The sequence below is a fragment of the Lissotriton vulgaris genome, chromosome 2_1 (assembly GCF_964263255.1).
Source record: "Lissotriton vulgaris chromosome 2_1, aLisVul1.2, whole genome shotgun sequence".
Taxonomy (NCBI): Eukaryota; Metazoa; Chordata; class Amphibia; order Caudata; family Salamandridae; genus Lissotriton; species Lissotriton vulgaris.
The window spans coordinates 1,095,418,264-1,095,431,785 of NC_141687.1; the positions used below are offsets into that span (position 1 = coordinate 1,095,418,264).

Sequence of the window (13,522 nt, forward strand, 5' to 3'; positions counted from 1 at the left end):
TGGGAGGTATAATAGTGCAAGAGCCAGGATTGTGTTTGAAGGAAGAGGAAGACTGAAAAACAAGACTCTCTAGGGAAGTGAAATCCATAAAGATCTTTGGGCTATTCGTTGCTGACAACTTGGTTGTTCCCTATCGAGTGAGAGCTCATTTATTCCTTGCAGCCTAGATAAGGTCCATGAAGGCGTTTTTGATTCAGAACCAGTGGCTCTGTGAGAGAGGAGGGAGGCTGCAGTACTTGCTTCATTTTCCATTTCATTTAAGGGCAATACTAACTCTTCAGCAGCCTTAAGCTAAACGGCCATAAAATAGGACAACTTCTTACGTCTAGGTGATGTATCTAGGCCACTGGCATTCTCTGTGCCAAAGAATCACCAGTGTCAGTAGGGACAAGAGTTCCTGCCTTACTGCTAACTTGGTCATCATTGTACGATCGTAGATGTCCTCAGAATCTATCTGAGCCAAATATTTCATCAAGCCAATGCAAGTATTCCTCACAATAAAATGGTATGAGTCAACTTTAATCCTCCGCTGCCTACTGCGCCATACTTCTTGATCTGATCAAAATAATCATCATCGTTTCAAAGCTCATCACTTTTTGCATGGAATTGGAAGTCTGCACTGAAGCCATCAAGGATGCACCTGCTGCCAGTGCCAGTGCCATAGGACTGGAAAGGCATTGGTCTGTGGAGGAGGAGCTGCTGGTGTGGAATGGCATCAGATGGCCAAAGAAGGGGTTTGGCGAAAGCCACTGCTGAAAGCTTGCTCAGAATTCCAGACAGCATCTTAGAGCTAGAAAGTTTACCAGAGGGAGCTCAAATAGAACAGAAGAAGTCCAAAAATCCTTTATGAAGGTCACAATCTGAGCCGGGTCAGCCCCATGTGTGGGGGTCTTTGAGGAGGGAGCAGTGGACTCCAGGCCTGGATTTATTATTAAAGCTGGTTCTAGCACTGGTTGAATGTTCACCAAGATAGGTTCCAAAGACAATGTTGCATCTGGGCTCCTGGAGTAAGTTTGCAGACTGGCAGCCCTCCTCTTTGAGTGAGATCATCATAGAGAAGAGGAAGAATCCCTCTGCTGTGCTGCTTGTGGGATGGTTTGTCCTTGGAGTCCACCTACTTTGAAGAGTTGCCTGCCTGTCAACAGCAAACCAGTTAGAGACCTGTGCCTTGAAGAGATTTGCCTCCCACTCCTTGATGGCCTTGCCATGCATGAGGCCACATTTCTGACTGAATTTGTGGGAATCTGAGCTCAACATTGGGTTGTTGCAGGAACTAAATCACTCAAATCCTGAAATCTTCAGGGAGAAATACTACTTTAGGGCAATGCAATAAATAAAATATTGGAGGAAAATGTTGCAAACAGAGCAAATCTGCATATGTGGTAAATGGTAAATGCCACAGGAAAGAAAAGGAATTTAAGTCCGTCCACCAGTGTGGTGCTTTATAGTGGTCCATGACGCATGCTCTGAGGCTGGTCCTACAGCCAAGTGCTATCTGTGCTACCACCTTGAGGCTTAGGAGATCTACTTCAACATTTCCATATCCAGTCTGTCCCCAGGAGGAGATTCAATGGGTGCAGGAACTGCAGGTGTAAGTATCCATCAGAAATGCTTATAAATGGGTCTAGAGATGGAACCCTATTTGGTAATCCAATGCATACTTCTTTCCAAATCAATGTTTTTTCTGTTTTGTTTTTTTTGTAGGTCAATGGAGAGTTAGTTACTCGATCCAATCACCTGGAAGTGGTGCAGCTGATCAAGTGTACGTGAATTACTTGACCTCTAATGTGATCTACACAGACTTTCAGAGCAGAACCTCAACCTTTCAACTGTTTAGTCTGTTCTTAGATAGCTCTGGCCTGCAATTTGTAGATTATATGGTATTGTATAAGACTGTGGTGCTTGTCAGTAGTTTTAAGAGTCTGGAGTTAGAAGCCACAATTAATTAGTTTGGAATAATGTCCTGTGTTTTAACAATATGACCTTTTCTAAGATGCATAATATATTTTTATTTCCTAATGTAGCGGGCTCCTATGTGGCTCTCACCGTGCAGGGACGCCCACCAGGGTCTCCTCAAATCCCATTAGCTGATTCTGAGGTGGAATCAATAACGTTTGGGTCAAGCATGGCTCCCCACTCCCCTGGAACTACAATGAACACCGAAAGGATCACCAGTCCCGTGCTTATGGGGGTAAGATAGCACTGTCAACCTAGTCATTTGTCTTTTTCATGCACTGTTCTATGTAACTGGACTTGAATTGATCCCTGGGTTCCCTATACTCTTTTTTTGTTTTGGAGGCCTTTTGTTTTTAGTTTCCCTTATTTCCATACTGTGGACACCTCTAATGTCTGGATATGTTCATAGTATGGTTAAATGGATCCATTGCCAGTTGCACAGTGTACTTTGTTTTCACCCTTCCACATATTTGGAACCTGTTTTCTCAATCTGTATGTATGCCTGGGCGATTTTGCTGGTCCTTCGACGGCAAATGGTGAACTTTTGTTGCGTCCTTTGATCTGTTTGAATCTTAGTTTGTAATATCATAAGATGTGTTTTTAATACTTTTTCTTGAGCTCTGAACTGCCTCTGTAAAAACCCATGTTCTATTACACATCCTATGTACGTATCTTCATCATCTCTTCCAGCACCTACCTCTTTGGCTGTTCTTTCTATATTGTGAAGTGTAATGAACTCTAACTCTGTTGGCTCTCAGTGTACATGTTTTCAGCCTTTTACTCCCAATGTTTTTCTCTACATGTCATCTTCAAGGCCCTGTCATGGTGTTTTTATTTTTACTTCTACTTAATTCTCTTTGGGTCCCTGTTCTCCCGTCTCATCTCTTCCCTAGGAGGAGAACAGTTTTGTTCACAATCAGAAGGTTGACATTCTCAGAAAAATGCTGCAACAGGAGATGGAGCAGTTGCAGGTATGATCACAGAGTACGGGAAGTGAAGTGTTACTGCTAGTCTAGTGCTGAAGTTTGCTTTTTTTATCCAATATGTTCTGAGGCAAATGGTGTATCCGTGGCTTTTTGCCCTGCACTAGTTCTACAATTAGACACAACTTTAGACACCATCATGCACATGAAACTGATCCAAGCCAATAAAATGTGTTAAATCTTGCCACCTCACCAAATTGCTGTGCCTACATTGCATCAAGCTTGCCGTTCCAAGCCGAGCAACATACATCTGTGGGCCACAGCAGAAGCAAACACATGGTTAATTATCATGCCCGTTTGTAGAGTGCACAATTAGTCCTTTGGGCATTTTGGTGCTCAATAATAGGTGTTTATTATTACCCAAATTAAGGGCACTCGTTTTGTTGATGTTGGTAGGATGAGATGCATAGTTGATCTTCCGTGGTTTCAATCTGTGGCCTATGGGTCAATCGCAGGTTTCTGGAGTGGCTGAATTAGCCTACTGAGCCACTGACCCAACTTGTTTTCTATTATCCTTAGGTTTTATTCTAGACTAGACATTCAAAAATTATCCCTCACACCAATTAAAATGACAATTCTGCTTACTTCTTCTTTCATGCTTTAAAGAAGATCAAATATGTTATCTCCCTAGACCTCCTGAAAAATGTGGATGTGAGAAAATCGGGTTCTGTAGCAGGAATCCCTACCCCGGCCCCTCCTCCCCCCACCCACGCACACACATTTTGCTTGGCTTTTGATGAAATGTTGACTGTAGAATACTGGGTCCCTGCTGTCCATTTTCCCAGTACTAGTGTTCTTTCCCTAAAAACCTATCCTCAATTGGTACTTCTGCCCCCTGTAAGTCCCTAGAAAGTGGTACCCAGGTACCTACTTCTGCCCCCTGTAAGTCCCTAGTAAGTGGTACCCAGGTACCTATGTCTGGAAGCTGAAGAAGGTCCCCTGGGACCCCCTCACTAGGACTGCGCCACTGCCCTTGCAGCTTAAGCGCCCCTGTGAGGTGAAAATAAAACGACAAAGTTGACATGGCGCCCTGCCTGGATGCCATACCAGCCATCACTGCCTGAAGGTGTGGGTAAGTCACCCCTCTAGCAGGCCTTACATCCCTAAGGCAGGGTGCATTACACCACAGGTGAGGGCCTAGCTTCATGAGTAAATATGCCTCACAATACTTACGTCAATTCTTAAATATTGTAAGTGCCAGGGAAGCCATATGGAGTACATGGGCTGGAAATTCGTCAACTCGAGTTCCCCAACAACATGATGGCTTCACTGGAATCAGAAGTGTTTGCTACCAAACAACTCCTTGTAATAAATAATCACTGTTGCCAGTGTGGGATTTATTAAACCATGTACTACGAGGTCACCTCAGAGGTGTCCCTGAAAACCTGCTGGCCCTGATGTGGTCACAGACTGGCTCTTGGCAGCCTGACACACATAGACCTGTTTCTGGACCCATGGGTGGCGATCCTCTGCTCTCTAAGACAAGAAACAGTGCACATCCTGGTCAGAGGTGTCACACCTACTCCCCCAGGATAGGCACAATGCTCGAAGGGGAAGCTTCAAAGGCCTGCCACCTTTGTGTTGCGACGCCTCTGCTGCCAGCAGCAGACGGCAGCCCCCAGTTTACACCCCCACTTTGGGCAAGAAAACCGGAGTGGAAAACTTAGAAAGACTTGGAGGTGTGCCCATCTTTACAAACTGCATCCCTCTGGTGGAGGAGGCTAAGCTAAACACAAAATCTTAAAGATGAAGGGACTCTTCCAATCAGGGCTCGGATTATGCCACCTCCCAGAGGAGGATGGCATAATAGAGGGTGTAGCCACTCCAGGTGAGCTTCCCATTGGCCATACCTGTTACTCCCTTAAAACGCCCCTAAATCTAGTATTTAGGAGACGTTCTCAGACCCTGAAACTAGGTACCTGAGATCTAAGGAGGACGAAGAAGACTCCGTGCAGCGAAGCCTAAAAATGACTACTGACTTGGCCCCAGCCCTACCAGCCTCCCTCCAGCTTCCAAAAACCTGCAAGAAGACGATGCCTGTCCTGCAGTCAGTGACTTTGAAGAAACCAGAGGAAGAGTGCCTGAACTTTAAAAAAAGATCAGAACTCCTGAGGACAGTGGTTCTGTCCACAAGAATCCAACACAAAGGACTCCTATGCCCTGAAGATCCGCAAGTCCTTCCCACTCTGCACCCAACTCCTTCGGACCATGTCTAGGTGGACTACTGACCCAGAACAGTTTCGCCAGTTATCCTGGCCTCATGTCCAGTGTTGGCTGACACCTCCTGGACTTCACGATGACGCCTGCAGCCTGAATCTTGAGGCTCCCCCTGACCGCGACCTGCTTCATAAAGAAGACTCTGATGTCAAAAGGCACAACTGCACCCAAAGCCCCTTGGCCCTGGGTGAGCTGAACCGACGGTTCTCCGACAACCCCCTACATCTCTACTTACCTCTGCTGTTGTTGGTCCCCCTCCTTCAACCTCTGGTGTGATGCCTGCAGCCTGTTTTTGAAAAGCAAAGTCTCCTTTGAAATGCATTGGGCACCCGATGCAGAATTTGCACCTTGCACCCGGCCGACCCTGTGCTGCTGCTGGTGTAGGTTTGGTGCTGCTCTGTGGCCCCCTGTGCTTGCTGTGACTCACAAAGCTTGGCCCCTGCAACCGATCTACTCACCTGCAAGCAGTGTGGCTTTGAGCACCTCCAGTCTCCATTGAAATGCATTGGGCAGAACGCCGATTTTGGCCACTTCACCCTGTGCCCCAGTGCCGCTTAGGGTTCAGTGTTGGTCCTCACCTGATATTTGCTCCTTGCTGACCTATGGGCCCAAAGACTGGACTTGTAAGTTGCATACTTACCTGTGTATCCGCATTATAGTTTTCATCCTTAGGATAACCTTAAACTGTTCAGAAATTGCACTGTTGATATTTGAAAGTGATAAGTATTTTTAGTAAAAACTTACTTACCTTATTGTGAAGATCTTGGTCTTGAAAGAAAGGACAAACTAAGCTTACTTTTCTAAAATTGGTGTGTATCTCCTTTTTGAGTTGTGTTCATTATTGATCAATGTTGTGCAATAAATCTGTTAAACTCCTCTGTATTGGGCCTAAGGCTGCTCGCCCACAATACCACTAATAGAGCACTTTAGGTTTTACATTGAGCCCTGTACAGTTTGGGTAACCACCTAGTGGCATACCATATACAGAGTCCGCTTCCTACAGTGGATAAAGCATTTTATCCATTCCTGAATTCAAGATTGCTCTCCCGGCATGTGTCTTGCACTCTTAACCCTCTCACCCATATCAAGGCTTTTCTAAATTCCACAGCCAGACTTGATACTGAGACAATAATATATCACCCAAATCTATACGAAACTCCCTGATTGCCTGTGGCAACCTGTTCTGTTAGAATGAATTTCAAACTTATATTGTCTTACTTATATGGCCATCCACCGGGATAAACCATCTTATCTATAAGAATTCCTCTCCATTTCTCGCAGACCAAAATATCTAAGGATAAAACTCTCTTCCAACGTTTGGAATGCTTTGCATATGTAACTAAAGAGCCATTCTCTTTTTTAACACCATCATTGCTGCAGCAATTCCCCTGCTGTGCTGGAGAACTCCGAAAACAATGCAATCATGACGAGCTCAGCTCGTCATGAGTGTACGAGAGGTGTACCTCATGACGAGCTCAGCTCGTCATGAGCATCGAAGGTTTTAATAAGACTCTTAACCCCTTTCCCCTTTCTGATTTGACTTGCCTATTTTTAATATCTCTGGTTCGCATTCAGATTCAGTTATTTACCTTCTTGCTTAATAACTTTATTTACTGCTATTCAACAATTGAGATCTGAATTATAATAAAATGCCTGACATGTAGCTCATTACCTGCCTTGCAATTACTTGCTGGACAGGTTCTCTGCCGCTGATGCAAGTTTTTGTTCTCTGCAAGGCAAAACCCTACGCGTAGTGGTGAAGAGGTCCTTAGTAAGACTGCTAAATAAACAAATACATGTTCAAAGCATGTGTGCTGCTGAATTCATATCTTAGCATAGATCGCACCTAGTGTTGGGTCCCCTGATGTTTACACCTTGTTGTCTTGGAAGAGTCTTCGAAGTATCACGAGATAGGTGACTCCTCCCCTGGACTACAGTGCGCATGGGCATCTTCAGATTGTTTTTTTCCGCCATTGGGTTCGGATGCACTTCGACAGCTCCAACTTCGGGACCAAAGTTTTCCAACTTTCCAAGGCCAAAAACCTTCTACATTCAACGGTATTGTTTCCGCTCGATATCCTTCGACTCGACAACACTTTCCACTTCGCTTCGGTAGTCGACGCGGGCCGTTGGGCCTTTTCGACGCCACGTGGGCCTCCTGCTGATGGAAAGTCCCCCGTTTAAAAGATGCCCACAGTGTGGATCCAAATTTCCACATAGTGATACGCATAAAGTATGCAACAGGTGCCTATCTCCGGAGCACAACGAAGAACACTATCCAGCATGTGCTCTGTTCCGGTCAAAGAAAACTATCCGGAACCGACTAGCTGCTCGACAAGTGATGCAGCGCCAGGCACCAGACCCGGAAAACATTTTCGATGACGAACATGAACTCCCAGAGGCGGCGGACTCCGATCTGGAGATAGTCACCGTAGAGGACCAGTCGAACTACAATGACCAGATCACACCGGGGCAAACCGGGAGTACCAAAGCCCCTACCCTGCCTCCACCTCCACAAAAGGCTCCGGTCAAAGCATCGCCTAAAGCCTTAGCCGCGACCGAAACACCGCTTCAGAAGCCCCGCCTTCCGGCGCGGCTCCGAAGACCACACCCAAGTCTTCCGGTACCTCGGGACCGAGCAAAACACTTCCCAAAGTACCCTCAGCATCGAGCAAAACCGTTCAACTAAAAAAAGTCGTCGAGCACAAGAAGGCCGTCGACACAAACACAGCCGCAGAGCCAAGAACTTGCGTTGACACCAAGAAAGTCGTCGATCCGAAAAAGTGCTTCGACCCGAAGAAGGCCGTCGAGCCGAAGAAGGCCGTCGAGCCGAAGAAGGCCGTTGAGCCGGAGAAGGCCGTCGAGCCGAAGAAGGCTGCCCATCATACAAAGGACGTCCAGTCTAAAAAGACACTCGACCCAAACAAATCAGTCAAGCCGAAAAAGGCTCCACACCCAAGGGTCTTCGAGTCCGAAACTCACCATAAAACAAACAATAAAGACAAGCAGGCGACCGATCCAAAAACCTCGGCGCCGAATCCACGGACTGTGGAAGAAGAACTTTTTCATCCAGATCCAGTGTACCCAGAACAACAAAGACTGTATATAGACACTGATACAGGACATATATCAGTTTACAATAAAAACAAGAGAAGACTGGATACTGAAGCCCCTTCTCTTGTTCCTCCTAAGAAAAAGGACTTTGGCACATCCCCTTCAAGACCTTTCACACCTCTTTCCTTTCGCTCCTAACATGCCTTATGTTCCATTTTCTCCCACACCTATAGATTATGATGAGGAAGAATACATGTGTGAAGATCCTCAGAATTACTTTATACAAACTGACGATCAAGTAAACCAGGATGACACATGGACAGACCATAATGATCCTGATGACACATATTCTACACAACCCATAACAGATCCCTCTCCATACCCCACAAAGCCATCTCCTACTGACGACACTGTCGCTTTTAACCAGCTAGTGGACAGAGCAGCTCAGTATCATGGCGTACACATGCACACTGACCCCATAGAGGAGGATTTTCTTTTCAACACCTTCCCAACATCAGAGAAGAGTGTTCGTGTACTCCCTATACTAAAAGGAGTACTAAAGCATGCAACAAACATCTTTAAAGACCCAGCCAGGGCGCGATTCCTCAATCCAAGAATTGAAAAAATATATAAACCGGCCCCCTACAGACCCCTCTTATAATCAGGTCTCAGCTACCACTAGACTCCCTAGTTGTATCTAATGCCAGGAAAAGATCAAATTTGCAAACAGGTGATTGTCCCCCTCCTGACAAGGAGTCAAAACTTTTAGAAGCCTCAGGGAAAAGAGTTTTTACTACCCTATCACTTTGCCAGTTTGTATGTGTGAGGGCACAGGCTTGTGTCTCACTCTTTTGAATGTAAGGTATTACTTTATTCAATTTACTTGATAGTAAAGATTTGTGATCCCTGTCCGGCTGGACAAATCACCTTACTCAATATAGCTCCATTGTGTCTATATTCATTTTTCCTTGTACCTATTTATGCATGGGACCACTGTTGCTTGAGAAATATGTTACCCGAGGCCCTATGCTGACTCGTTTGGGTGCCCTTGTTGTTTTTGACATCAGGGAAAAGAGTGGCCTCTCAGGCAACAAATACCTGGAGAATTGCCAATACCCAAGCTCTCCTAGCACGCTATGACAGAGCACACTATGACCAACTGGAGGGATTATTACAACACCTACCAGAACCCTATAAGGCAAAAGCAAACAACCTAATACAGGAAGGGAAATTCATCACTAACGCATCCATAAAATGCTCCCTTGATGTAGCTGATCCAGCCGCTATGTTTGTCAACACTTATGTATTACTACGCCGACATGCCTGGCTCCGCATTTCTGGATTTAAAAATGAAGTGCAATCTACCATACTCAATCAGCCCATAAACCGGGATTTCTTATTTGGCCCTGCGGTTGATACCATCTTAGAAAAGATGAAAAAAGCTACTGACACGGTAAGTCCATGGGTGCACTTCAATTTCAACAGTCTAGGAGCTCCTTTCGTCGGTCCTCCTTTCGAGGCTCAGGCAGAGGCAACATATCCCAAACCTCTTCATCCTTCAAAAGCACTACACAAGGCACCTTTAATAAAGGCTCCAATAGAGGAGGTTATAGAGGGAACAATAACAAGGGCAGACGACGTGGTAATAATGACACCCGAGCCTCCGCCGCCACCAAACAGTGACCCTCCAGACCACTTAACACCAGTCGGAGGCAGAATAACACAATTCCTCTGTCTGGAACGCTATCACTACAGACAAGTGGGTGAGACAAATTATCCAGTATGGTTACTGCCTGGAACTCATTTCTACTCCACCCAACATACCGCCCAAACACCAACCAATGTCCAAAGAGCACATCACGCTGTTACAACAGGAGGTGCTATCCATGCTAGAAAAGGGTGCCATAGAGCCAGTCCCATTACAACATCAAGGGACAGGGGTATACTTTCTATACTTCCTCATTCCCAAAAAAGATGGCTCACTCAGACCAATATTAGACTTCAGACCTTTGAACCAATACATACTCTCAGATCATTTCCATATGATCACTCTACAACAGGTACTCCCACTACTCCAGCAAGGTGACTTCCTCGCCACATTAAACCTCAAGGATGCATACTTTCACATCCCCATACATCCAGCTCGCATGAGATACCTCATGTTCACAATAGAGGGTCAGCACTATCAATTCAAAGTTCTCCCCTTCGGGGTAACTACAGCACCAAGGGTTTTTACAAAATGCCTGGCAGTAGTAGCAGCACACCTCAGGAGGCAACACATCCATGTGTTCCCTTACCTTGACGATTTGCTCATAAAAGCCAACTCACAAGCACAGTGTGCCAGCCATACCTCACAAACAATCCATCTACTGCACAGTCTAGGATTTTCCATAAATTACCCAAAATCACATCTGCAACCCTCCCACATACAACAATATCTGGGAGGAACAATAGACACCTCCGTAGCAAAGGCATATCCAAATCCAGCCAGGATAGCCAACATACAATCTCTCATTCAAAACATTCAGCCACAACACTCCCTGCCAGCTCGAGTGTTCATGCAGCTTATAGGCATGGTGGCCTCCTGCATATTCATCATCCCTCATACTCGGTTTCAAATGCGCCCCTTACAGGAATGCCTAGCACGCCAGTGGAACCAAGCTCAAGTACAACTAAAAAACCTAGTGTTGGTAGACAGTCGCACTTACAGCCCTCTGCAGTGGTGGAACCCACAAAACCTTTCCAAGGGACGACTGTTCCAAGAGCCAGTTCCACAGGTAGTATTAACAGCAGACGCATCACTGACAGGCCGGGGAGCCCATCTCCTTCAATATACAGTCCAAGGTCTCTGGACAGCCAAACAAAAGACACTACATATAAACCACTTAGAGTTGCTAGCAGTATTCCTAGTGATGAGAGCCTTTCAGAAATACTTGCGCAACAAGGCTGTGTTAATCCGGACGGACAACATGACAGCCATGTACTACATCCAAAAACAAGGGGGGACACACTCTCTGCAACTATCTCACCTAGCACAGAGCATATGGAATTGGGCAATTCCACAAAACATTTATCTCCTGGCAGAAAACCTCCCAGGAATAGACAACCAGATAGCAGACCTACTGAGCCGACACAGTCAGCAAGTACACGAATGAGAGATTCATCCTCAAGTTCTCCAACCATTCTTCCAAAAGTGGGGACATCCAGAGATAGATCTGTTTTCCACAAACGAAAACTCAAAATGCCCGTCCTTCGCCGCCAGGTTCCCATACCTGTTGTCACAAGCAATGCGATATGGATGAACTGGTCAGGCAGATTTGCGTACACTTTTCCAACAACCCCAATGATTCCATTGGGGGCACGCAAACTAAGGCAACAGTCACTCACAATGATCCTGGTTGCTCCCACATGGGCAAGACAGCCATGGTACACGAAGCTCCTAGAACTCTCAGTGGTTCCTCACCAAAAACTGTGCCTCTCGCCGCAACTGCTAACACAGAACCATGGAGAAATCAGGCACCCAGATCCCAATCAGATGAACCTAGCGATCTGGCTCCTGAGGTCTTAGAGTTCGGATATCTTAACTTTCCTCCGGACTGTATGAACATTATCAAAAAAGCAAGGCATCCCACTACAAGAGCATGCTACAGAGCTAAATGGAAAATATTTGTAATTTATTGTAATAATAACCAAATCAATCCTTTAGATGCCTCCATCCAAAATTGTATCTGTTACCTGCTACATCTTCAGAGATGTCACCTAGCATACTCATCCATAAGGCTACACCTTGCTGCTATAGCAGCATATCTTCAAAACAGACAACATGTGTCCCTATTCAGAATCCCACCTATCAAAGCTTTTATGGAGGGACTTAAAAGAATTATCCCTCCAAAGCATCCACCTTCTCCAGTCTGGAACTTAAATATAGTACTTACCAGACTCATGGGACCCCCTTTTGAACCCCTTCATTCATGTGAATTACAGTTCTTAACATGGAAGGTGGGATTTTTAATTGCTATTACCTCTCTCAGGCGAGTGAGTGAGCTACAGGCAGTGACCATTCAGGAACCTTTCATGCAAATACACCACAATAAAGTAGTGCTTCGTACAAACCCTAAATTTATGCCAAAAGTTATATCCACTTTCCACATCAATCAGTCCATAGAATTGCCAGTTTTCTTTCAAAATCTGTGGCTGAAAGAGCTCTACTCACACTAGATGTTAAAAGAGCTCTGTTATATTACATTGACAGAACAAAATCATTCAGAAAGGCAAAGCAACTATTTGTCGCTTTTTCACCACAACATAAGGGTAATCCCATTTACAAGGCAGGAATAGCCAGATGGATAGTTAAATGCATTCAAATATGCTATCAAAAGGCAAAGCGCACTTTATCAGTTCCCCCAAAAGCACACTCCACGCGTATAATGGGGGCATCCATGGCTTTCCTAGGAAATATTCCCTTAGAAGACATATGTAGGGCAGCTACATGGTCTACCATACACACTTTCAGTAAACACTACTGTGTTGACGTGCAAGCTAAGCAACAAGCTGTTGTGGGTCAGGGTGTCCTTAAAACTCTTTTTCAAACCACTGCAGCTGATACAGGCAACCACCGCTAGAGGATAAACTGCTATACAGTCTATGCTAAGATATGAGTTCAGCAGCCCATATGCCTCGAACGGAAAATGCTACTTACCAGTATGCATCTGTTCTTGGCATGTAGGGCTGCTGACATTCATATACCCACCCTCCTCCCCGGTGCCTGTCACATCTGCATGGTTATCTTCCTTAAATACATTTTCATGGTCATCTCTTACCTTACTATACTCCATCTTTGCCACAATGGCGAAAAACAATCTGAAGATGGAGAAGATGCCCATGCCTAGTCCAGGAAAGGAGTCACCGATCTCGTGATACTTCGAAGACTCTTCCAATACAACAAGGTGCAAAGATCCGGACCCAACACTAGGCGGCGATCTATGCTAAGATATGAATGTCAGCAACCCTACATTCCAAGAACAGATGCATACTGGTAAGTAGCATTTTCCTTACTGCTTGATCCTCATACACAACAGATTCAAGCCAACTACTATCCAATATAATTTATCACTATCCAATGGACTACACTGTTTTTAATAACCACAAAAGCCATTTCCCAATGTGATTCACCTTTAAACAGTACGACCCAACCCAAAATAATAACCACATTTACTGCATTTACTCCAGTGATCACGAATTCCAAACCCATAAAAAATGCCTTTACTCTGAAAAAGCTAGAGGACCATATAAATGGTAAAAATGTGCTACAC

At 45.2% G+C, this 13,522-nt stretch overlaps 1 protein-coding gene across 4 annotated transcripts in view; it reads left to right on the forward strand.

Moving 5' to 3' along the window:
- ARHGEF12 (Rho guanine nucleotide exchange factor 12) overlaps positions 1 to 13,522 on the forward strand; it is an 888,740-nt gene that overhangs the window by 166,859 nt on the left and 708,359 nt on the right. For all 4 annotated transcript variants that reach the window (XM_086956791.1, XM_086956792.1, XM_086956788.1 and 1 more), the window contains 3 exons: positions 1,705 to 1,762; positions 2,025 to 2,191; positions 2,850 to 2,927. In XM_086956791.1, coding sequence (XP_086812917.1) covers positions 1,705 to 1,762; positions 2,025 to 2,191; positions 2,850 to 2,927 — 303 coding nt within the window. The remainder of the gene's footprint in view (positions 1 to 1,704; positions 1,763 to 2,024; positions 2,192 to 2,849; positions 2,928 to 13,522) is intronic.